General features: G+C 38.8%; 1 protein-coding gene across 1 annotated transcript in view; it reads right to left on the reverse strand.

Annotated features, from left to right (window-relative positions):
- Nucleotides 1-8,667: 8,667 nt before the first annotated feature.
- Nucleotides 8,668-24,257, reverse strand: part of LOC141987620 (spindle assembly abnormal protein 6 homolog) — a 39,573-nt gene continuing 23,983 nt past the window's right edge. Inside the window, exons 13-16 of the mRNA XM_074953127.1 lie at nucleotides 23,909-24,033; nucleotides 14,210-14,313; nucleotides 11,321-11,409; nucleotides 8,668-10,549 (exon numbers count right to left, since the gene is read on the reverse strand). Coding sequence (XP_074809228.1) covers nucleotides 10,458-10,549; nucleotides 11,321-11,409; nucleotides 14,210-14,313; nucleotides 23,909-24,033 — 410 coding nt within the window. The 3' untranslated portion in view covers nucleotides 8,668-10,457. The remainder of the gene's footprint in view (nucleotides 10,550-11,320; nucleotides 11,410-14,209; nucleotides 14,314-23,908; nucleotides 24,034-24,257) is intronic.

Below are 24,257 nucleotides of genomic sequence, written 5' to 3' on the forward strand. Positions count from 1 at the left end.
GCCCTTGTTGCTGCCAACTCTGACAAGCAGAAGGGTTACACTTAGTTTAATTTTTAACTTCTATATCCAGTACAAGCTTATTTTTGAACTCACACCCTATTTATTTAGCAACTGAATTGCATAAAAAGCATAGTACTACAGAAAGAGGAAGCAGCACAGACAGAAACTTATGACCCAATTTTAGGAGCCTACGTTTAGGTTGCTGAACCAATCTTGAAGCACCTAAACAAATGGCCTGATTTTCTAAAGTGCTGAACACTCACAACTGAGCTTAACTGGCACTGCAAATGCTCAGCACCTTTGAGCAAGGATTAGATAACTAAATTTACTTACCCAGCTTACTGGCCTAAATTGAAATTTTAGCCTATCTGATGCCAGTTTCCATTTTTAAAGACCAAAAAGCTATGGATTTGTGAAAGAAAAATCCAAAAATAAAGGAAGTTGAATGATTGCCTTAAATGTAGGGCTGTCGATTAAGCGCAGTTAACGCACGTGATTAACTCAAAAAAATTAATCGCAATTAAAAAAATTAATTGCAAGTAATCACAATTTATTCACACTGTTAAACAATAGAATACCAATTGAAATGTATTAAATATTTTGGATGTTTTTCTACATTTGCATATATATTGTATTCTGTGTTGTAATTGAAATCGAAGTGTATATTTTTCATTACAAATATCTGCACTGTAAAAATTATGAAGAAATAGTATTTTTCAATTCACCTCAGACAAGTACTGTAGTGCAATCTTTTTGTTGTGAAAGTGCAACTTACAAATCTAGAATGTTACATAACTGCACTCAAAAACAAAAAAATGTCAAGCTTCATAGCCTACAAGTCCACTGAGTCCTACTTGTTGTTCAGCCAATCGCTAAGACAAACAAGTTTGTTTACATTTACACGAGATAATGCTGCCCTCTGCCTATTTACAATGTCACCAGAAAGTGGGAACAAGTATTTGCATGGCACTTTTGTAGCCAGCATTGCAAGGTATTTATGTGCCAGATATGCTAAACGTTCGTATGCTCCTTCATGCTTTGGCCACCATTCCAGAGGTCATGTATCCATGCTGATGATGATAATTAAAAAAAAAAAAAAAGTGTTAATTAAATTTGTGACTGAACTCCTTGGGGGGAGAATTATATGTCCCCTGCTCTGTTCTACTTGCATTCTGCCATATATGTCATGTTATAGCAGTCTTGGATGATGACCCAGTACATGTTGTTCATTTTAAGAACGCTTTCACTGCAGATTTGACAAAACGCAAAGAAGATACCAATGTGAGATTTCTAAAGATACCTACAGCACTTGACCCAAAGTTTAAGAATCTGAAGTGCCTTCAAAAGTCGAGAGGGATGAGGTGTGGTGCATGTTTTCAGAAGTCTTAAAAGAGCAAAACTCCAATGCATAAACTACAGAACCCAAACCATTAAAAAAGAAAATCCACCTTCTGCTGGTGGCATCTGACTCAGATAATGAAAATGAACATGAGTCAGTCTGCACTGCTTTGGATTGTTATAGAGCAGAACCCGTCATCAGCATGGACATATGTCCCCTGAAATGGTGGTTGAAGCATGAAGGGACATATGAATCTTTAGCGTATCGGGCACGTAATTTTTTTTTAAAATCACGTGATTAATCACCATTAATTTTTAATCACTTGACAGCCCTACTTAAATGCCAGATGATAAACAGCACAGCTACTTTATAGCAGAGAGAGATATCTATCTATATAATCAAGATACTGAAAAGTTTAAACAACCATATTTCCTTATACTTTTTTAGTTTAAAATATACTCCTCTTAGTTGTTCTACTTCAGTGAAACAGCTGAGGAAAAATAACTACTTCTCATCCACAGTAAATTAAAGCTATGCATACTTGATTGTTTTAACAAGTAATGGGTTGTAGATTTATGATGTATGTTAAAACATCATCTTTTCCCAAGCCAAATAGAGACAAGGATACTACATTTCCTCATTCACAATTACAGATTTCCTAATCTATAACTATTGTTTTCCCTATGTGCTTATATACACACACACCCTAGACACATCTACTAGAATTCTTTGAGGGGGTCAATAAGCATGTGGACAAGGGGGATCCAGAGGATATAAGTGTACTTAGATTTTCAGAGTCTTTGACAAGGTCCCTCACCAAAGGCTCTTAAGCATGGGATAAGAGGGATCCTCTCATTGTATCAGTAAGTGGGTAAAAGAAAGGAAACAAAGTGTAGAAATAAATAGTCAGCTTTCAGAATGGAGAGAGGTAAATAGTGGTGTCCCCCAGGTATCTGTACTGAGACCAGTACTGTTCAACATATTCACAAATGACTTGGAAAAGGGGGTAAACAGTGAGGAGGCAAAATGTGCAGATGATACAAAACTACTCAAGATAGTTAAGTCCCAGGCAAACTGTGAAGAGCTACAAAAGGATCTCATAAAACTGGGTGATTGGGCAACAAAATGGCAGATGAAATTCAGTGTTGATAAATGCAAAGTAATGCACATTGGAAAACAAGCTCAACTATACATATCTAATGATGGGGTCTAAATTAGCTGTTACCACTCAAGAAAGATCTTGAAGTCATTGTGGATAGTTCTCTGAAAACATCAACTCAATGTGCACCAGCAGTCAAAAAAGCTAATAATGTTGGGAATCATTAGGAAAGGGATAGATAAGATATTTTCTATCATATTACTTCTATACAATTCTATTGTTCGGCCATATCTTGAATACTGCGTGCAGATCTGGTTGCCCCATCTAAAAAAAAAAATATTGGAATTGGGGGAAAAAAATATATTGAAATACAGAAAAGGGCAACAAAAATGATTAGGAGTATGGAACAACTTCCATATGAGGAGAAATTAACACTACTGGGACTTTTCAGCTTGGAAAGGAGACGACTAAGGGGGGAATATGAGAGACATCTATAAAATCATGACTGGTATAGAGAAAGTAAATAAGGAAATGTTATTTACTCCTCATAACACAAGAACTAGGGGTCACCAAGTGAAATTAATAGGCAGCAGGTTTAAAAAAACAAACAAAAGAAAAGAAAAGGAGTACTTGTGGCACCTTAGAGACTAACCAATTTATTTGAGCATAAGCTTTCGTGAGCTACAGCTCACTTCATCGGATGCATACTGTGGAAACTGCAGAAGACATTATATACACAGACATCATGAAACAATACCTCCTCCCACCCCACTCTCCTGCTGGTAATAGCTTATCCAAAGTGACCACTCTCCTTACAATGTATATGAAAATCAAGGTGGGCCATTTCCAGCACAAATCCAGGTTCTCTCACCCCCCCCCACCCCCATACACACACAAACTCACTCTCCTGCTGGTAATAGCTCATCCAAACTGACCACTCTCCTTACAATGTGTATGATAATCAAGGTGGGCCATTTCCAGCATAAATGCAAATTTAACCAGAACGTCGGGGGGGGGGGGGAGGGGGGAGAGGGGTTAGGAAAAAACAAGGGGGAATAGGCTACCTTGCATAATGACTTAGCCACTCCCAGTCTCTATTTAAGTCTAAATTAATAGTATCCAATTTGCAAATGAATTCCAATTCAGCAGTTTCTCACTGGAGTCTGGATTTGAAGTTTTGTTGTTGTAAGATAGCGACCTTCATGTCTGTAATTGCGTGACCAGAGAGATTGAAGTGTTCTCCGACTGGTTTATGAATGTTATAATTCTTGACATCTGATTTGTGTCCATTTATTCTTTTACGTAGAGACTGTCCAGTTTGACCAATGTACATGGCAGAGGGGCATTGCTGGCACATGATGGCATATCACATTGGTGGATGTGCAGGTGAACGAGCCTCTGATAGTGTGGCTGATGTTATTAGGCCCTGTGATGGTGTCCCCTGAATAGATACGTGGGCACAGTTGGCAACGGGCTTAGTTGCAAGGATAGGTTCCTGGGTTAGTGGTTCTGTTGTGTGGTATGTGGTTGTTGGCGAGTATTTGCTTCAGGTTGGGGGGCTGTATGAAACCTGTCATTATGCAAGGCACTGCATTTAGCCGTATGGAGTGGAAATCTATCAACTGCATGAAAAAACTTGTACAGATACAGACAGACATCATCTTCCTTTCCAAATGCAAACAGATGGACATCGTACCAAAAGGACTGAAGGTAAAAAATCCATTACAATCTACATACCACACAGACTATGCTGACAGCTTGTGCCACACGCTCTCAAAGAAACTGTGGAATCACCTGATCAACATCCTCTACAGCAAACAGGAAAAGATTAAGAATGAGCTCTCAAAAATGGATACTCTCATAAAAAACCAACCTTCCACACAAACTTCCTCGTAGCTGGAATTTACTAAAACTAGACAAGCCATTTACAACGCACACTTTGCTTCTCTACAAAAGAAAAAGGACACTAAACTTTCTAAACTACTACATGCTACAAGGGGCCACAGCAATGGTTCCCTCAACCCACCCAGCAATATTGTTAACCTATCCAACTATACTCTCAGCCCAGCAGAAGCAGCTGTCCTATCTCAGGGCCTCTCCTTCTGCCCCTCCACCCCCACGAACATGATACAGTTCTGTGGTGACCTAGAATCCTATTTTCGACGTCTCCAACTCAAGGAATATTTCCAAAATACCTCTGAACAACATACTAATCCACAGAGGCCTCCCTACCAACATTACAAAAAGGTGGACTCCTCCTGAAGGTCGAAACAGCAGACTGGACTTCTACATAGAGTGCTTCCGCCGACGTGCACGGGCTGAAATTGTGGAAAAGCAGCATCACTTGCCCCATAACCTCAGCCGTGCAGAACACAATGCCATCCACAGCCTCAGAAACAACTCTGACATCATAATGAAAAAGGCTGACAAAGGAGGTGCTGTTGTCATCATGAATAGATCGGAATATGAACAAGAGGCTGCTCGGCAGCTCTCCAATACCACTTTCTACAAGCCATTAACCTATGATCCCACTGAGAGTTACCAAAAGCAACTATAGCATTTGTTCAAGAAACTTCTGGAAAAAGCACAAGATCAAATCCGCAGACACACACCCCTGGAACCCCGACCTGGGATATTCTATCTACTACCCAAGATCCATAAACCTGGAAATCGTGGGCGCCCCATCATCTCAAGCATCGGCACCCTGACAGCAGGATTGTCTGGCTATGTAGACTCCCTCCTCAGGCCCTACGCTACCAGCACTCCCAGCTACCTTCGAGTACCACTGACTTCCTGAGGAAACTACAATCCATCGGTGATCTTCCTGATAACACCATCCTGGCCACTATGGATGTAGAAGCCCTCTACACCAACATTCCACACAAAGATGGACTACAAGCCGTCAAGAACACTATCCCCGATAATGTCACGGCTAACCTGATGGCTGAACTTTGTCCTTACCCATAACTATTTTACATTTGGGGACAATGTATACCTTCAGATCAACGGCACTGCTATGGGTACCCGCATGGCCCCACAGTATGCCAACATTTTTATGGCTGATTTAGAACAACGCTTCCTCAGCTCTCGTCCCCTAACGCCCCTACTCTACTTGCGCTATATTGATGACATCTTCATCATCTGGACCCATGGAAAAGAAGCCCTTGAGGAATTCCACCATGATTTCAACAATTTCCATCCCACCATCAACCTCAACCTGGTCCAGTCCACACAAGAGATCCACTTCCTGGACACTACAGTGCTAATAAACAATGGTCACATAAACACCACCCTATACCGGAAACCTACTGACCACTATTCCTACCTACATGCCTCCAGCTTTCACCCTGACCACACCACACGATCCATCATCTACAGCCAAGCTCTGCGATACAACCGCATTTGCTCCAACCCCTCAGACAGAGACAAACACCTACAAGATCTCTATCAAGCATTTTTACAACTACAATACCCACCTGCGGAAGTGAAGAAACAGATTGTTAGAGCCAGAAGAGTTCCCAGAAGTCACCTACTACAGGACAGGCCTAACAAAGAAAATAACAGAACGCCACTAGCCGTCACCTTCAGCCCCCAACTAAAACCCCTCCAACGCATTATTAAGGATCTACAACCTATCCTGAAGGATGACCCAACACTCTCACAAATCTTGGGAGTCAGGCCAGTCCTTGCCTATAGACAGCCCCCCAACCTGAAGCAAATACTCACCAACAACCACGTACCACACAACAGAACCACTAACCCAGGAACCTATCCTTGCAACAAAGCCCGTTGCCAACTGTGCCCACATATCTATTCAGGGAACGCCATCACAGGGCCTAATAACATCAGCCACACTATCAGAGGCTCGTTCACCTGCACATCCACCAATGTGATATATGCCATCATGTGCCAGCAATGCCCCTCTGCCATGTACATTGGTCAAACTGGACAGTCTCTACGTAAAAGAATAAATGGACACAAATCAGATGTCAAGAATTATAACATTCATAAACCAGTCGGAGAACACTTCAATCTCTCTGGTCACGCAATTACAGACATGAAGGTCGCTATCTTACAACAAAACTTCAAATCCAGACTCCAGCGAGAAACTGCTGAATTAGAATTCATTTGCAAATTGATTACTATTAATTTAGGCTTAAATAGAGACTGGGAGTGGCTAAGTCATTATGCAAGGTAGCCTATTCCCCCTTGTTTTTTCCTAACCCCTCTCCCCCCTCCCGCCCCCCGACGTTCTGGTTAAACTTGGATTTATGCTGGAAATGGCCTACCTTGATTATCATACACATTGTAAGGAGAGTGGTCAGTTTAGATGAGCTATTACCAGCAGGAGAGTGAGTTTGTGTGTGGTTTTTTTTTTTGGGGGGGGGGGGGGGGGGCGGGTGAGAACCTGGATTTGTGCTGGAAATGGCCCACCTTGATTATCATACACATTGTAAGGAGAGTGATCACTTTAGATAAGCTATTACCAGCAGGAGAGTGGGGTGGGAGGAGGTATTGTTTCATGGTGTCTGTGTATATAATGTCTTCTGCAGTTTCCACAGTATGCATCCGATGAAGTGAGCTGTAGCTCACGAAAGCTTATGCTCAAATAAATTGGTTAGTCTCTAAGGTGCCACAAGTACTCCTTTTCTTTTTGCGAATACAGACTAACACGGCTGTTACTCTGAAACAAAAGAAAGTATTTCTTCACACAAATGCACAGTCAACCTGTAAAACTCTTTGCTAGAGAATGTTGCAGAGGTCAAGACTATAATAAGGTTAAAAAAAATACCTAGATAAATTCATGTAGGATAGGTCCATCAATAGCTACTAGCCAGGATGGGCAGGGATGCAAAACCACGTTGTTTGCCAGAAGCTGGGAATGGGCGAAAGGGGATGGATCACTTGACGATTACCTGTTCTGTTCATGCCCTCTGACGCACCAGGCGTTGGCTATGTCAGAAGACCAGATACTGGGGGTCACCCTCAGCTGAAAGGACCTTGTTAAGTCAGGGGCTCCAATGGCAGACCCCCTGTGAAAGTAAGAGGAGTGGGGATCCTGCTCACAGTTTTATGATCATGAATCCTGCTTGTGGCATTTTCCTTAATTAATTAATGTTGGGAGACTTCCCACCCTTCATTAAAAGTTTCTTTTTTACACTCAGACTCTGTGCTTGCGAGTGGGGAAAACCAGGAGTGGTGTGTAATTTTCCCAGGTTACTGGGTGGGGGCTTGAGCCAGTTGTGTGTTATATTGTTGAAAAGGAACCCCTAGATATTGAACCCCGCCCTGGTTTCTGCTGGTTCCACCAGGTCCTGTGTTGTTTAACAAATAAACTGAGCTGGAAAGGGGGATGAACAGTTAGGTAAAAAAAACTTTAAAAAAAAAAAAGAGGACACAGTTATTTAAGGTAGTCAGGACCAGAGCTGACTGTGAGGAACTTCAGAAAGAGATTTAAACAAGCTAGAGGGACAGGCATGATAACAGCAAACAATGCACATTTGCACAACACACAAATAATGCAACTGAAGGGGGAAAAAGAATCTGGTCTGATCCAGTATGAAAAATCCTAAATTTCCTATGCTGATTCTGGACTACCTTCAGTTTCTGAGTGCTTTAAAGGCCTAGGCCAATGTACAACGCATTACAGAACTACAACCTACAAGCAACTAAGCTTTCCATGGTTAAGATGTCTAAATGATATTCACATCAAATATGGCCAGTTTACAAGGTGGGGGGAAGATGGTTTTCTGGCAGCAAATAAGGGATTTTTCTGAAGAGACACCAAGCCAAATTCTGTCCTCATTTACTATGCCCATCCCTTCGTCTTCATATTTTGCTCTTAGCTATGCCTGTGTCACCCACCCCACTTTTATCAAGTGGGGTGGCAGTGCGCAGAGAGCAAAAATTTTGCCAGATAGTATTGATTTGGAAAATAGCCTCTGTTTGCTTTTAAGAAGAACAAAATTAGGCAATTACAATCCAAAGAGTTCAAATATTTTATTCACAACATAATGTAAAACAAATATAAAATGTAACATTTTTATGCACACTTTTGACATGCTGCCAGACAGACAACACATTGAAACACAAGTTAGGCATCAAGTGACAGGTGAGGCACATTCCAAACACTCAGACAGTTCTTTGAGACATGCAAAATCCTCTCATATAAAAAATAACCCACAGAAGAAGAGATCAAGCAAAAAATACTGCAATTATGAATACCCCCCCCAATTTTTCTGGATCCAAACATGAGATGCATTTGCAAGTTCCAGAAATGAAAGTATGGCATAGCATGGATAGTAATTAGGGTTAACAGAAACTAGTTCTACCCGCTGCTGCTCCCCACAACCCCATATATGGTCTACATGAAAAGTAAGTTTAGAAAAAGGTTAACATTTATAATACTGACAAGAAAATAAAACTGCAGAGTTCCAGGTATTACATTTTAACATTGTTTTGAAGGTTACAGTAGAGCATCAATTTAGAGCAGATCCCTGTCTCACTTTAATAATCCAATGACCAATTTCATGTCTCCCAAAAAGTAGGCTATTGAATCAAAAGGAAAAAATTATCATAGATCAAAGCTATTGGAGTATCAACTGCAAACTATGCTCTCTCTTGAGACTGCAAATATTTATTCACAACACATCAAGTTAGAACTGTCTGAAAATGGGAGGAGATACTGCAATGATATCTGGATCATTTCTTAGAAATCAGGACAAGGACTCTACATGTTATAGAAGAAAAAAAAAATAAGTGTGTGGGGGAAGGAGGGAAAATGACTTGTAGATATGTAGGAACATAGATGGGCAAATCCTTATCAGATGAAATGCAGATCCTTTCACGGACATCTTGAATCTCTCACAAAATGGGTTGGTTGTATTGAGTTTCATATAAAATACAGATATTGTAACATTTTGCCAATAGACCCCAGTTTTTAAACATTTTGAAAAAGGTGGATCCAATATGTTTGATTTAAAATGGTCTGGAGAACAAATGGTCAAATAAAGAACTGATATAAGTAAGTGGAGTTGCACCCTCTGAGAGTCTACTCCCACCCTAATCTATCAAAACTAACTATTTTTAGAATGGTACAGTACACAAATTTTCAGCATCTAGAATTCATTGAATCCGTTGTCTGTTACTAGAATTCTCTAAGTTTTGACAGTAAATATTAGACACAAATATCTATTAAAAATAGAAATATTAGATAACTGTTGGACCCCAGTTATAAAATACATAATAAAATAGGCACTTTAACTTTGTAGTCTTTCCATAGATAATATAAAATGGATGTTTCAAAGTTTAAGAGTTTTTGTGCAAAAATTCTTAAATAGAATGCAGTTTTTAAAAAAAAAAAAAAAAAATCCACAACAAAAACCCAGGCTTGCAGAAATCATTTCCCCCCCACAGAAAGAATAGTTATCAACAGAGGTCATCTTTAGTACGTCACAGAATAAATATTGCACACACATTGGAGTAGTCCTGCTGTAATTTGCCATTTTAAAAAAAAAGTTGTTCTTAGAAATTCACAATTTGATGATTATAAAAAACCACTTCAAAGCACAAGGGAAAAAAAACTGGTACATCCTGTAGTAATAAGGTGTGAACATACACACAGCTCTAAGCACCAAAAGCACATGAAATAAATGCTTTCAGTCAGCCTGCACAGCTTTGTGTCTTTGAAGAGTCAATCAGCTATTGCTTTATATTAAACAAAATAAATCAAAAACATTATCTCATTTTAAAGACACCGATCTAGAAATGAAATCATTAGGTTTTTTAATAGCTGGCTTTACCTCCAGATCCTATTTTGGCAGTTTTAATGAGCACAGACTTTACAGAAAAAAGTAACCAAGTCCAGACGGACTATAAAGTCAAATGTATGACAGTGTTGCTCAAGCACCTCTTTTTTCTTTTACATTAGACATGCTAAATCAGATGTATATATTTGATGCAGCTTCCATTAACATGTGCACGCCTTTCTGTTTGCAACCCACTAAATAAAATTGGAACTTATGATGCAGGAAGTCTAGTCTGTTGCCCTGGGAAGTAAGCAGATATCACAGGTGGATTTCCTTGCTTGGGTAACATAGCTCTTGATAACACTGAAAACAATTTTTAAAAAATTCAACCAGGTGTTGCACTCTTTGTAAGGTGGTTAAATGTATATACAAACAATTATTCATATTAAAATTGTTTTGAAAAGATAATTAAGTTCAGCATATAATAAGCTTCCTCCCCTGCTATCTTCCCCCTCCCCTCAAAAAAAATCATTTGGTCTCTGATTCAACCACATACACAAGCAGATAATCAACTTTAAGTATGTGAGTAATCCCACTGAAGTCAACAGGGCTATTCACGTGCTTTAAAAGTTAGGTGCCTGCTTAAGTATTTTGCTGAATCAGGACCTCACACTACAAACTTTCAGATTTGGCCAATAATATACTTTAAACTGTTCTATTCTAATAACATAAATTTGCCGAAGAGTAGAAATGGGCCTGAACCAAAACTCCAAAATGCTGTTTCTATTCCTCTAGACTGAGGAAGTTCAGATCAGAACTTAGCAGTTCAGGTCCATCTCTAGAAGTAACTCCACCAGACATTCGTATTGTCTCCATTAAAATACTACTGTGTGTCAAACAGTGAAACCTGACCTACCTCAGTATTCCCCTACACATCGAACAGGAAACAACTGAGGTATCTTAAGATATCATGCTACATCAAATAGTGACTATATAAATGGTGACCACTGAAACATAGGGTATTACTACTAAACATTTACATTATGGTAGCACCCAACAGCCCTGAACTGCTGGCTAATTGGGTCAAACGAACAAATCATCTTTCAAACAGTTGCACTCAATCAGATCATTTACCTGTGTTTGCTACAGACAAAGGTTTTAGTCCTCTCAAAGGCAAGTTGCCATCTTTCTTCAAATATTTCATGTCTAAACCAAGTGGCTCACTGAAATATCAAAATGTGTTCGGGGGAAAAAGTTATTCAAAAGGGAGCAAGCTGCCTGTAATTAATATCCTTTTTAAATTATATGCTCTCTTATGCCACCCCTCCTCCTCCTCAGTTTTCTAGTTATTAGCCTTTATTCTTAAAATGTGCAGAAGTAATACACTACAATGTATTCCTGATAGCTGTATTTTTATTTATTTGATTAGGAGAAGAGGCACAAAGTAAATGCATAGTTCAACCAACTTCAGTTGCAGAACAGTGGACTGTAAACAATAGGAGTTATACAGTTCATTACTTTCATTCTGCAGCTACTGAAACATTGCATCTATTTGGACTCTGACTAGGAATCCTAAAAAGAATGATTTCTTAGCCTAAAACAAACAGAGAGCTAACAGCACCCATCACCATTTACAGGCTATGGCTAGTAACACAAGGCTCACAGTCAGGATACCTTTGAAAATGACAAAATTCTGTTACTATGTACAAAGAGGTCACTGGCATTAATAATAAAATCAAATTATCTATCAATTTTAGATAAACAGTAAAGTCACTAAACAAAATTTATAAAAGAAGTAAATTGTTTTGGGATGGGGGGAAGCCGATTAAAAATCCAGAGCAGTTTTACCAAATACCTAACACACATTTAAATTTACTTCCATTGTCACAAGATTGGATCATTCAGAATTTTTCCCTCACCCTCTAAAATACCATCTAACCACTCTTACCACACAAAAAACCACAACATATTTTTTCTGACAATTAAGACTTACGTTAGGGTGTGGTGGTAAAATGCACACCATCTTGATAGTCACAAAATGGGGAAATATTTGGAATTTACAGTACAGGTGGAATACTTTTTGCAGCAGAAAGGAGATAAATTTCCTGTGTCTGACTCTATGTCCAACAATCCTCATAGTGGAATATTATAGGCAATGAACTGACCTAATGAGCTAAAAATAAATGTAACGGATTCATGTAAAACTTGAGACACTTGAACTGAGAAGGGGAAAAAATAAAAACTGAGACACCCACACCATCCAGCACTTCACCACAAGATGAATCACTTGAAGCTTTCAAAACCAGCCAACCAACACTAACGTAACCCTTCTGCCATTGAACTCAGTGGCAAAACTCCCACTGAGTTCAATGGGAACAGAATTAGGACAATGCCAGGTGCTTTTGAAAAATCCCACCCTGAATCTCTATTTTTGTAGAGCCTTGAAAATGTGCTACACACAGAGGATCATGTTGGCTGCCTTATATGGCATGTACTCTTTCTGCAAAAGGTATCAGTGTTCCTCTATTTTAATGAGCTGTAATATGGTGCTGGAGTGAAAAGTGTTGCCATAAAGGCTTCTATTATGCAAATTCTGATGGAGCAAGGAATTAATTTAAATATTTTCCCCCTTTATACTGCAGGATAAGAAGAACAAAGAAAAAAATTACTTGGAAAAATTAGTGTAACAGCTCTTCTCACATCATCAAAGTGTGTCTGTCTCTCTCTCTCTCTTTGAAGCTTGGGTTTAGGTCAGAATAATGGCTATAATCTTTTGAAACCAAATGAAAAAAATCATTTACTGTGGAGATGAATATCAGCTCTATTCTTGCCTCACAAAAAGTACAATACTGGAGTTCAATAAATAATATACACTGCTAAAATATTCTGGCTGACGTTGCAGCCATTAGGTTCTTGCTTCCATTTTCTCTTCTCTTTCCAGAAAGCGTTTTTGTTTTGTTTTTCTTGGTAGAGTCTTCTATTTAGCTCCAAGGTCTTGCCACCACTAGAGGAGGTGGTGGAAACAGTGGACACTGACTGAAGATGGCTGAACAGTTAGGTTCCACAGCCCACATCTCAGACAAGCAGCACAGTCCCCTATATCCTCCTCCTGTGGCTTAGTTGGGGGTTTGCTTGGGCAACAGCAAGTGTGCTGGACTCTACCTTCAGGGAATTATAAGGAGGCTTCACTTTACTTTGGAAATAGTGTGCTATCTGCCTCCAAGCCAGACAATTCACTTTCTTGAAAAGTGTTTCTAGAGGCAAAATACTTTCTAACCTTATCTTTACTTTCCTTGCTCTTGACAGTTATATTTCCATTCATGAAGTTGTGGTGGTGTGTGAATGGGGATCCTGACTCCAAGGACAACAAACAAGCTCAGGTCAGATTAGAACTGCCCACATACCAAATCATTCTGAAGAGAATTAGAAGTTATTTGGAGAAGTGCCCAAGTAAAATCTAATTAGCAGGCAACCTTTTGAATTTAAAAAAGGCACACAGTTCCATGAGGGGTTCTCAGTGGGAGTTGCTAAATGCCAGTGTGCTTGGCCTCCTAGTAGATATTAGAGAGAAAATCTACTGCCAGGATTGTTGGACCTGAAGAGGGGGGGTTAAACAAAAACAAACAAAAAAGATGAGAGACTTCTCTGCGGAGTTTAATTCTTTTCCCAGATCTTCCCTGGCACTTTTGAACATTCTCCTGGCAAACAAATGGGATGTCCCATGGATTCCTTGAAGGAAAGAGTCAAGCCGCAGCCAGTATAGCGCTGCCTGAAATCTCAGACTGATGTTACTTATAACACAGGAACAATTTGACATTGGCCAAACGTGTGATTTTTTCATAAAAGCCTTTTTCCTCACACACAACACACACACACACACACACACACAGTTAAAAGTGAAAACAGGACTTGTGTAATTTCTCTGTCTTTAGAAGTTACCATAAAATGATGTAGTTTGTTATATCACTCAGCAAAAAAACAAAAGGAAAAAAACAAAAAAAAAACAAAAAACCCACAACTTACACATGGCCTGAGTTTGGGGGCACTAAAGGAGTGGAGGTTGGTGGACAAGGTCTTGTCTCATGTAATGGAGTGCTGGTGGAATTTTCTGATAAGTTGATGCAAACCTATACAATTTAGAGAGTGAAAAACAAAAACATTGCACAAGACTTGTGTGTTTAATACGGCTCCCATCACCATAGACAGCACACGTTTTTCCTCTCCCAAATATAACACAATCATCATTGTACCATTAAACCATATGTTGTGATTTTTGAAGTCCCTTATTTTTTAAAAGGTCACTTGGGTAACTGCTCAGGGACATCAGGCCTAGATCTCTGCTGTACTACACTTGTTTTACGCTTGCATGACTCCATTGTCTTCCATGAAAGTACATGGCTCAAACTGATGTTGTGCAGTGAAAAGTCATGTCCACTGGCTTCTGGAGTCAGATTCTGCTTCTACTGAAGCCAATGACAAAACACTCATTGAATCCAACAGGAGCAGGAGAAGGCCCCTAGTTTGTGTTCTTCAAAGGAAACTGCATCGGTGAGGGAATGCCTGAGGTACCCATTTTGGAACAGTATAATATCTGTATTATTGAATTTATTGCTGTAAATGCAACTAGAGGCTTAGGCAATGGGCTAATTTTAATACCTCTAAAAGTAAATGCATTATATGAATAATTAATCTAAAGGTAACCTAACTTAAGAGTTGGGGGGGATAAAGCTTTACTGCGACAAGTTGGAGATTACTGCATTTTTTGAATGTTGCCTCACAATTGTCAACAGACGCTTCAAATTAAACACACATTTACATATTTTTCTTATGCTACTTTTTTTTAAAACAGTTAAAGCTAAATTTATTGTTTTCATACTCTCCACCTATAAAGCTGATTTTTTTTTAAAAAATCTGTTTTTCATATCCTCCAACTATGTACTAAAAGAATTTTGACTTCAAGTCTAACTCTCCAAATGGGAGGTAGATCAAATGATACATTTTACAACTTAAAAAATAGACTACTACATGTCAAATGTTGCACTTGTAAGGCCCAATATACTGCAGCTGGCTGAAGCCAGGAACAGATTCTTTATACTATTACAAGATCTGAGATCCCAGTTCTTCTGTGGGCTATAGACATTTCTAGCTCTGATGAATTGTGAGCTATCAGACACAAGAATGGATTTTGTCAGGCTTGAGCCACAGACTAGTGATAGTTTTGCTTGGGGAGGGATAGGGAGAACATTTTTTGTACCAGATTCCTTTTGTTAATTAAAAAAAAAGGCTGACTGCTTAAAAGCTGCCTAGAGATTTGGAATATAAGTAATAGTCCCTAGCAGAAATAGATTAGTGGGTAGAGTGTAGGGAGGCAGTGAAAGTTACAAGATAAAAGCCATTTATTGTACAGTTTTAGAAAAATGAAAATAATTCTTTTTCAGATATATAAATTGGGCTCATAGTTAACTATTTTTGCTTATTTGTTCCTCTGGAAAAAATTAAGAAAAATGCTTCTTTCCCCTTTCCTCCAAAACCATTTACCCAACTCTTCTCATGTAGTCTGTGGGCATAATCTGTCAAAAATGGTTAGTAATGTTTTCCTAAAACATTTGTCATTGTGTTGTATTTATGACATAAGTCAAAACTGTTGGGCAGAGGGGAATACTTAGATAAGAGTATTGGCCATTTCTAAGTGTTCTATTTTTCAACATTTACATCAAGCACAGCTTCAGCTCTCTAATGCAGTTATTAGTGTCAAAACATTCCATGTTAACATTAGTGTTCTGCTGTGCTTTATCCAGAGGCAAATCACAATGGAGAATTAAGCTGTTAAAAGCTAGGACACTTCAGCAGAATAAGTTATAGTGCAAAGGAGGTGAAAAATAAAAGTATATATGCCTGCCTGTGGATTATATCTTGCAGCACTGGTGACCGCACATGGGATATTCATTCGCAGAGGAACAGAGCCTTCACAGTTATTAGAAAGGGAAGCAGTGCTAATTGGTGGAGGCATCACAGGGACAGAGAAAGGACTGTTATAAAGTAGAAGCTGAGGCTGTAAGGGAAACAAACAAAAATAAGTGGAAGAAAAGACTGTTTAAAAGTAAAATATGACAAAAGGAAACAAGCCTCCCAAATACGCGCAAGTTGTCTTGATATTTTTGTGATAGAACTCCTTCAAAAGTCTGAAGTATAGTAGGGCAGAAAGGTCAGTTTTACCCCAAACAAAAAAGAACAAACCCAAACCCTTCATCCACATACTCTTTTTTAATGTTTAAGTATGTGCTAGGCAAGAAACATATTATAGGTCCATAGTACACGCTTTGTTGCCAAGCTAAATAGAAAAAGGAACACTAAGCAAATGGAAAAAAAAAAAAAAAAAGTGTGACAAATGCCCATCTTTTCCCCTTACCTTAAAAAAAAAAAAAAAAAAAAAAAAGGTGCCCACCCTTTAATAAGGTTTCAAGGTGGAAAAGCCCCTTCCACTGTGCATTTTTTCCCCAATGGAGAGCCAAAAGTTTTAGAAAAAAGAGTCCCCTTCATAGTAAAATGAAAGCATGGGCCTCTTCGGATATAATTTACGAGAGGTCAACTGAGCTTGAAAGTAGTTCCAGGACAGGGTATTTTTGAGGCCAGATAAAGGAAATGTCAGTGACCTCTCTTTTTTTAATAAAGACAATTGTTAGGATATAGATATTCAGGCCTGTCTGTAAAGGCCTGTACTTTAAGAATTTAGGGGTATTCTTATCAGTTCGCTAGTTCTAGAAGTATAAAAGAAAGAATCAAAATGACTGTCTGCTGGTGTAAGGGCCTTCTCTTACTGTGACAGTTTGAGGCCCTGTTCTTAGGCTAAGGCCTTTGGCTAAGCAGCAGAGGCAGCCATAAGCTGGGAAGTGACCAGTCACATCCTCACATTCCAAACTAGTCACATTGAAAGAAGGTGCTATTGGGCTGTTAGGAATACAATCCTGTCCTGATAATTCCTATCACCTCCAGAGAAAGGGAAGTGCCTAGAAAATGTAAAAGGAAACAGCATCCTGTCTGGCAAGAACTCACTTATCAATACTGGGATGTGAAATCCTCACTTCTGTATTGTTTTGTCATTATAGTTCCCACTTTGCTATTGTTTGTCTGTATAATCTCTATCTGGTTCTGTGATTGTTCCTGTCTGCTGTATAATTAATTTTGCTGGGTGTAAACTAATTAAGGTGGTGGGATATAATTGGTTACGTAATCATGTTACAATATGTTAGGATTGGTTAGTTAAATTTCAGGAAAATGATTGGTTAAGGTATAGCTAAGCAGAACTCAAGTTTTACTATATAATCTGTAGTCAATAAGGAAGTGAGTGGGTGTGGGTGGGAGAAATGTGAACAGGGAATCGGAGTAAGGAAATTGGAACCATGTTTTGCTAAAAGGGGGAGATGGGAACAAGGAAACTGGAATCCTGTTTGGCTAAAGGGGGAAATGGGAACAGGGACACAGGTGTAAGGCTCTGTGGTGTCAGAGCTGGGAAGGAGGATACTAAGGAAGGAAACTGGAATCATGCTTGCTGGAAGTTCACCCCAATAAACATCGAATTGTTTGCACCTTTGGACTTCGGGTATTATTGCTCTCTGTTCATGCGAGAAGGACCAGGGAAGTAAGTGGGTGAAGGAATAAGCCCCCTAACAACAATCTTGTCATTTGTAAGTTTAATCCCAGCCTTTCACCATAACACTTTTTTCCAAGTGCTCGTTAGGTCATACTTTCACTTCTTTCAGAAGATAAAGGTGTTCAGATAGCTCTCTCTTTTGTGGTTGGTTTTCAATTAAAAATGTTTGTTAGTTAAGGAGCTTGTGTCAATCTACAGAACTTCATATTTGCTTTTATGAAATCTGGCACGCCCCTTTCCATAACTGTGTTAAGAGATTCCCATCCTAGTTTTATCCCATCTCCCAAAAGTAAGGGCTTCGTCTGTGTCAGAATTAAAAAGCTTTTGAAATTGATTTAGTTTCATTAGTGCAACTTTTCACTAAGAGAAGCTGCTCTGTTCAGACTTTACACCTTTGGCGCTTACATAATTTATAAAGAAGGCAATGTATCCCCTCCAACCCAAGATAACTACAGGGCCCTTATACAGCAGAGAACCCCAATCATGCAGTACTTTGGCTGATCGGGGAATGAGCAGAAAGAAGCCCCAATTGGGGATGAGAACACTGAATTTATTGGGTGAAAAATGGGGTGGGGGGAGAGAAGAGAGAAGGTGTCAGTAATTTAAGCAACAATGTTAGCTGGACTGAGAATGAAGGAAGAAAATTTGAAATGGGAATAAGGGGACAAAAGAATACAGATCTCTCATTCAAAAAACTTTACATTTAGTGAAAGATTTTGCATCACCCTCCCAATAAAGAAAAGCATCTTTTAGTTGGGGGGAGAGGGACAAACACAATGAGCCTTAATCAGAACCAAATGGATTAAAAATCAACTTCCTGAGTTTTAGTAGGAGAACTTTCCATCATCAATACCACATAGGATTGTGGTAGCTTTGTTTCAGTAGTGCCAAGCTTACTACTTTGCCTAACTATATTGCATAACCCTAGCTATGCATGGAATTTTAAAGCTTACTGTTCTCTGCGGTCCTTCTTTCATGCTGCCACTTTTGCAGGTTTGGGCTCTATTCCCTCAGCTGAGAAAACGTAACTAAACACTTTCCTTCAGTTGCTCTAATGATGAATTAATAGATTGTTTCATAATTCATATTTTCCACAATAGCTCAAAATTACAATATATAAAATTCACAACAGCTCTGATGTCATGGAGCCAGACAGTAGTTTTTCCTACTTTTTTCAAAACACTACTTGGGATGAATAAATAGGGTAAGCAGGTGATTCTACATTGCTATTGTGGATTATTAAACATGGTTATCAATGAATTTCCTCTTTCTGGTCTTATTTGCTAGTATTCAGTTTATCCATCCAAAACATTTAAAACACAGGCATGCCATCTCTCCATTTTCTCATATCATACCATCAAATGCACAAGCATCATGTAATCTTCTAACTCTACTGCCTAAATCAGCATGGCATTAACACAGCACAGCTTCAGCTCTACTGCAAGTGGTTTTTCCACTATCTCCATTGTGTTTGCCCACTACATATGATCAACCACCTCTGAAAAAATTAGAGGCAATTTGTCAATCTCCAAAGCTCTTTATCCAATCAGTCTTGCAGTGCAACGGGAATTTTTGAGTAGTATGTAACATGGGATTTATAGGAGGCTCACTTCAAGATTAGTACCCTCCCAGGAAACTTCCATTAAATATATATCTTTGTATTCTATCATTACATCTTGTAACTTAGCAGATGGTAAATGCCACTGGAACTTGGAAGTGTTTTGTCCATCTTTAAAAAAAAAAAAAACCACACACACACACACACAATCTGACCAATTTAAGATCAGGCATGTTCGGAGACCAAGCACTGATTGTAAATCTGAGTGCATGTTTTAGTTATTTGCATTTTCCTTGTACTTATATGTTATGCTGAAAAAAACCAAACTTCTATTGGTTTATCTCAAATATGAAACAATATCTGGATGAAAGGTATGAAGAGTAAGAGCTTCAATTGTTCACAGGTGCTTTTCGGGTATTACATGGTGAGGCATTATCCGGTCTCCTTTTATATATGGGCCAAAAATCTTCAAGTTTGGGTGAGGCACACATATCTATATACAGGACACCTAAATATCATGATTTTCAGAGGTGCTGAACAGTGGGAGTTTCCAGCGGACTTCAACTGAGAGTTCTGGATGCTCAGCAACTCTGAAAATTCAAGCCACTGACAAATGTCCATACGTGAATTTAGGGATCCAAGTGTGAAAATGTTAGTCATAAATTTTAACTGGACTTCAGCCTTTTCTTGTGTTCTAATACTGTCTAATCTTTATTCAGCTTCCTGATTTACCAGCTTTTCACAACTTTTAGTGAATCAGTCACAAACATTATCCTTTCCCAAATCACTCTGTTCATATCAGTAATTTCTCTGCCCTTAGCCAAGAACTTTAACTCTGTCTCAGATTACTCTATGGATTCAGCTGGAACCTGTGTTTAGTTTTTAAAATGTAGGGAATATTATACTAACAATGGGTTAGCTTTTACAAAGTTTCAAAACCTATTGTAATATGCCCTTAGCTTTCTTTTCTCTTCAGCAGATACATCTATCCAAGTATTATAAACATCTCTACCTCCTCTTCTTCCCCAAAGAATTAGATAACAGCATTTCTGCTCCTCAGCTTTGAATTTTAGGAGACCCTTGAGAAGACGCTCCACTGGCTGTTTAAATTTCTTCCTCTCCCTAAGAACATTCATACTTCTCCAGTTTATTCTAGTCAGCCCTACCTCACCGGTTTTGTTTGTTTTGTTTTTGTTTATTTGTTTGTTTGTTTTTTAAGGATGCACTGTTCTTACAGGTTTTCTGAAACTATGAAGTTAGACAACTTGAGTAAAATTTTGAAGAAAAAAAAAAAAAAAAAGAGCTTACACTGTGTTAGGAGCCAAAATTCCATTTTCAAAAGCGGGGTTTTGCTCTTCAGTTCCTTAAGCGCTCTTGAAAATTTTACCTTGTTTAAGGAACTGGTTTGCTTTCATGACATAGGTAAGAGCTGATGCCTACAGACTAACAATTTATTTCTGTACAAGATTTAGGAAGCAAATCAAATCAGGTTTTTATAATAAACTAAAACACCACACACTGAACAATGTGATTTCCCGCCCCCCAAGACCCGAAAAGTCCTACACAGTCAAACATGACTTGTTAGACTATCATAGCATCATCTGGTGTCTCCCAACACCATCATGGAAATCTTTTGGAATTTTACTCGTCGCTAGGTTATTTTTATAGATAACTGCCAATTAAGAAAATATTTATATCACTTATTTTCAGAGGCATCATAGCACACACACATCCTGCAAAGCATCTTAACCCATCTAGCTCCATGTAGCCTAATTTTCAAGAAAATAAATTCTTCTCAGCCAAAAAATGTTAAGTGGATAAAAAATAATTGAGCCATACAGCTGTATCTATCATCAAGAGAACAGATTGAAGAGTTTTACCCAAATCATTTTCCTGCAAATATTTTGACAGTAGTGATCTAGCTAGAGAGGTACACAGATTCATAAATTACAATTTAATTTCTTCAATTCAGACCCAGGATGATTGTAATATTGAAATCCTTAGTAAAAAGAACCCATTATGACAACTCCTGCTTAGGTTGTTCTTTGACAAAAAATTAGCTCACTTGGCTCCTGGCCAATGAAAACCCCAGACATTTTCCTGGGTTCCGCAGTAGTGCAGGCAGTTCACTATTCCTAAAGGGATAACATAATCCCACTCTGACAGCTGTAAAATACCAAATTAAGTTTGGATCTCTGTATATGGCAATCTCGTAGTTGGGAATGCTATCTAGGGACTCAGTAAATTCAGAGAATCCCTGGAGTTGGGTCCCTTCACCTCCCATCTGACGGTCAGCAAGCTGCGGATGGAGAAGAATTTTAAAATGTCAGCAGAACAAAAGAATCTGTCTCTCACTACTCTGGAAATGGAGGGGTCATGCAGATTTTAAATCCCCACTTCCTCAGAACAAATCAACAAATGAAAAAGCCAAAAAGCACTGAGGAAAATGCGGGCAACGCCTTCAAGACAGATGACCGTTGGGGCAGCTCCTAAAGGGTTTTGTTATAAATTAGAGTGATAATATTTGAGGAAGTCTCCCCAGCCACAGATTTTATTTATTTATTTATTTTTAAACAGACTCAAAAACCCTAAACCAACCAATCAACCAAACTGTCCCTTTACTAGAATTGTAAGGTGGAAACACTCTTCTGAATAGTCTGACATTAGCTAGTGATGGGCAAAGGATATGCAGGAGAAGTTTCAGACTTGCTTGGGTGTTTGACAAACAGACAGAGTTGGAAATTAAAATAGCTCGCTCTTAGTAAAAAAAAAAAAAAAAAAAAAAAAAAAAAAGTGGTTGCACACAGCTGGACCACGGCTGGACACAATTTCTTTCTACAATCTGGCTCTACTGTATTGCATTTATAATAGCCACAATATTACCTTTACCATTTAAAAGAAAATTTTATTCTTCACAAATTATGTTCACGCTGAACTCTAGAGATAACGGTTTTTAAATGTACACATTATTTCTGAGGCAATTTAAAAGTTGGAGCCAAACTTATGTCAGCCATCTAACAAAGCACAGTGCCTCTACTACTTCAGCTGTGTACTACTCACTCATTAATGGATTTGTCAGTTGGCTGCAGAGACTGAGTAAGGGTAACCAGCCCTTAGAATTAACAAGCATATTGATTTTCTTTTTTACATTTGTAAGAAGTCATCTTCCAGATGGTCCTGAAAGAAGTGAAATGCTTGTTAACGTTCTCCTGGTCTAATTTTCCATAGTACACCAATCAATTTCATCACTGAGCCACTGGGATGCATTTTCACCTCTGTACCACCTGTCAATATCATTTTAAGATTTTTTTTCTTCTGCTTTGAATATCATCCACAGCTTCAGTTTAGTACCATCTGTTATACACCTCAAAATTCCTGAACAGCAGCTCTTTTCTTCAGACAAGTATCATTTGGATATATACACGAACACAGTAGGGGGATTTATACTTTGGAAAGCACTACACAACCTCAGACTTCATTTAATGTTTCTCCATTGACTATTTAACTTACAATTCTTAATCCTTTCTTGTTTGCATTATGAGCCAAAATGTACTGGATAGAGGCTACATATCTTTTCCTGCTGATTCTGAAGTGATAAAACATCAGGAAGAAACTGCATGAAGATAACACGCTAAATTTTCTGCACTGCTGACAATTTCCATTGTCCAGATGTATACCAGTAATGGACACCTTTCTGGAAAACTCCTCCTAGGTCCAGCAGTATCTAAAGTTCAGCAGTCTCACAGACAGGATAATGTCTGTTTCCAATATGTTCTACATCTGCTGAATGAAGAGGAGGCCAGCCACTTTATTATTTCCTCCTGTGTCTATTGAAGCAATATAAAAGTGTAACCATTGTATAGTTTTGACCACTTTGAGAGGGGGTAACTAGTTCAGCCATATCCCTCAGGTTAAGTGTAGGAACTCCCTCTCACTCTACTAGAATCCTTCAGAATGGAAGAAATTTCACATGCGACCGCTGCACATTTGGTTTTTCCTTCCCAGTCAGATCTCAACCATCACCCATGCTCACCTGAACCCCAAGGGATAGATACCTACCTTTGTCAGCTGTGCTCAGTATGTGGAAAGATAGGGCGCAGAGTGGGCATAAAGCTAATACAATGGGGGGGGGGGGGAGGAAAAAAAAAAAGAGGCCAAGAAACAGCCCCCCGCATAGGTTAGCGTAGTTTAAAAGCTGCTTTAAATTGCTGAAAATCAAGAGGAGCACTATATACTCCACTCAACCCCAACAACTCCTCTTTGTGACTCAGAAGAAATCCTCAGCTGCTCCTCAGCCAGTTTACAGTGGCTTTGTGCTGCTGAGACAATGCAAAACAAACAGCTACAGGCAAGGCCAAGAATCTTGCCCCAGGAGCGAGAGATGGGCATGTTTAGAACTGTGTGGCTTTGTTCAGTTTTCATTCAGATCTGACACTTACTGTAGTTTTGTGCGTATAAATAATCAAAAAGATTTCCCAACCACAGTTCAGTGTAGTACAGCACAAATACTTACCAGGCCATTCTGCAAGGCTGCTGAATTGGCGGCACTTCCAGCACATGGCATATCACTGGGACCTGATGCCCCATGCATAGATGCAATTTTATTCTCATTCAGTTGTTTATTTAGCCAGGAAATTACTACAAGGAAAAAAATGCATGAAATGAACATTCAGCTCTACATAAAATGTAACAGATTTCTGATTTGTCTCATACAAAAATACAGGCAAGTATATTAGAGTAACTAAGCACTAAAGATAGGACAATGAATTAATGCCTTAACTTTTAGGATGATGCAAGCAAAGCCAATTGAGCTAATTTCCATATACTGTAAATGGAATTGCACTACTTATACAGCATATTTA

This window comes from Natator depressus, chromosome 5 (genome assembly GCF_965152275.1).
Source record: "Natator depressus isolate rNatDep1 chromosome 5, rNatDep2.hap1, whole genome shotgun sequence".
Taxonomy (NCBI): domain Eukaryota; kingdom Metazoa; phylum Chordata; order Testudines; family Cheloniidae; genus Natator; species Natator depressus.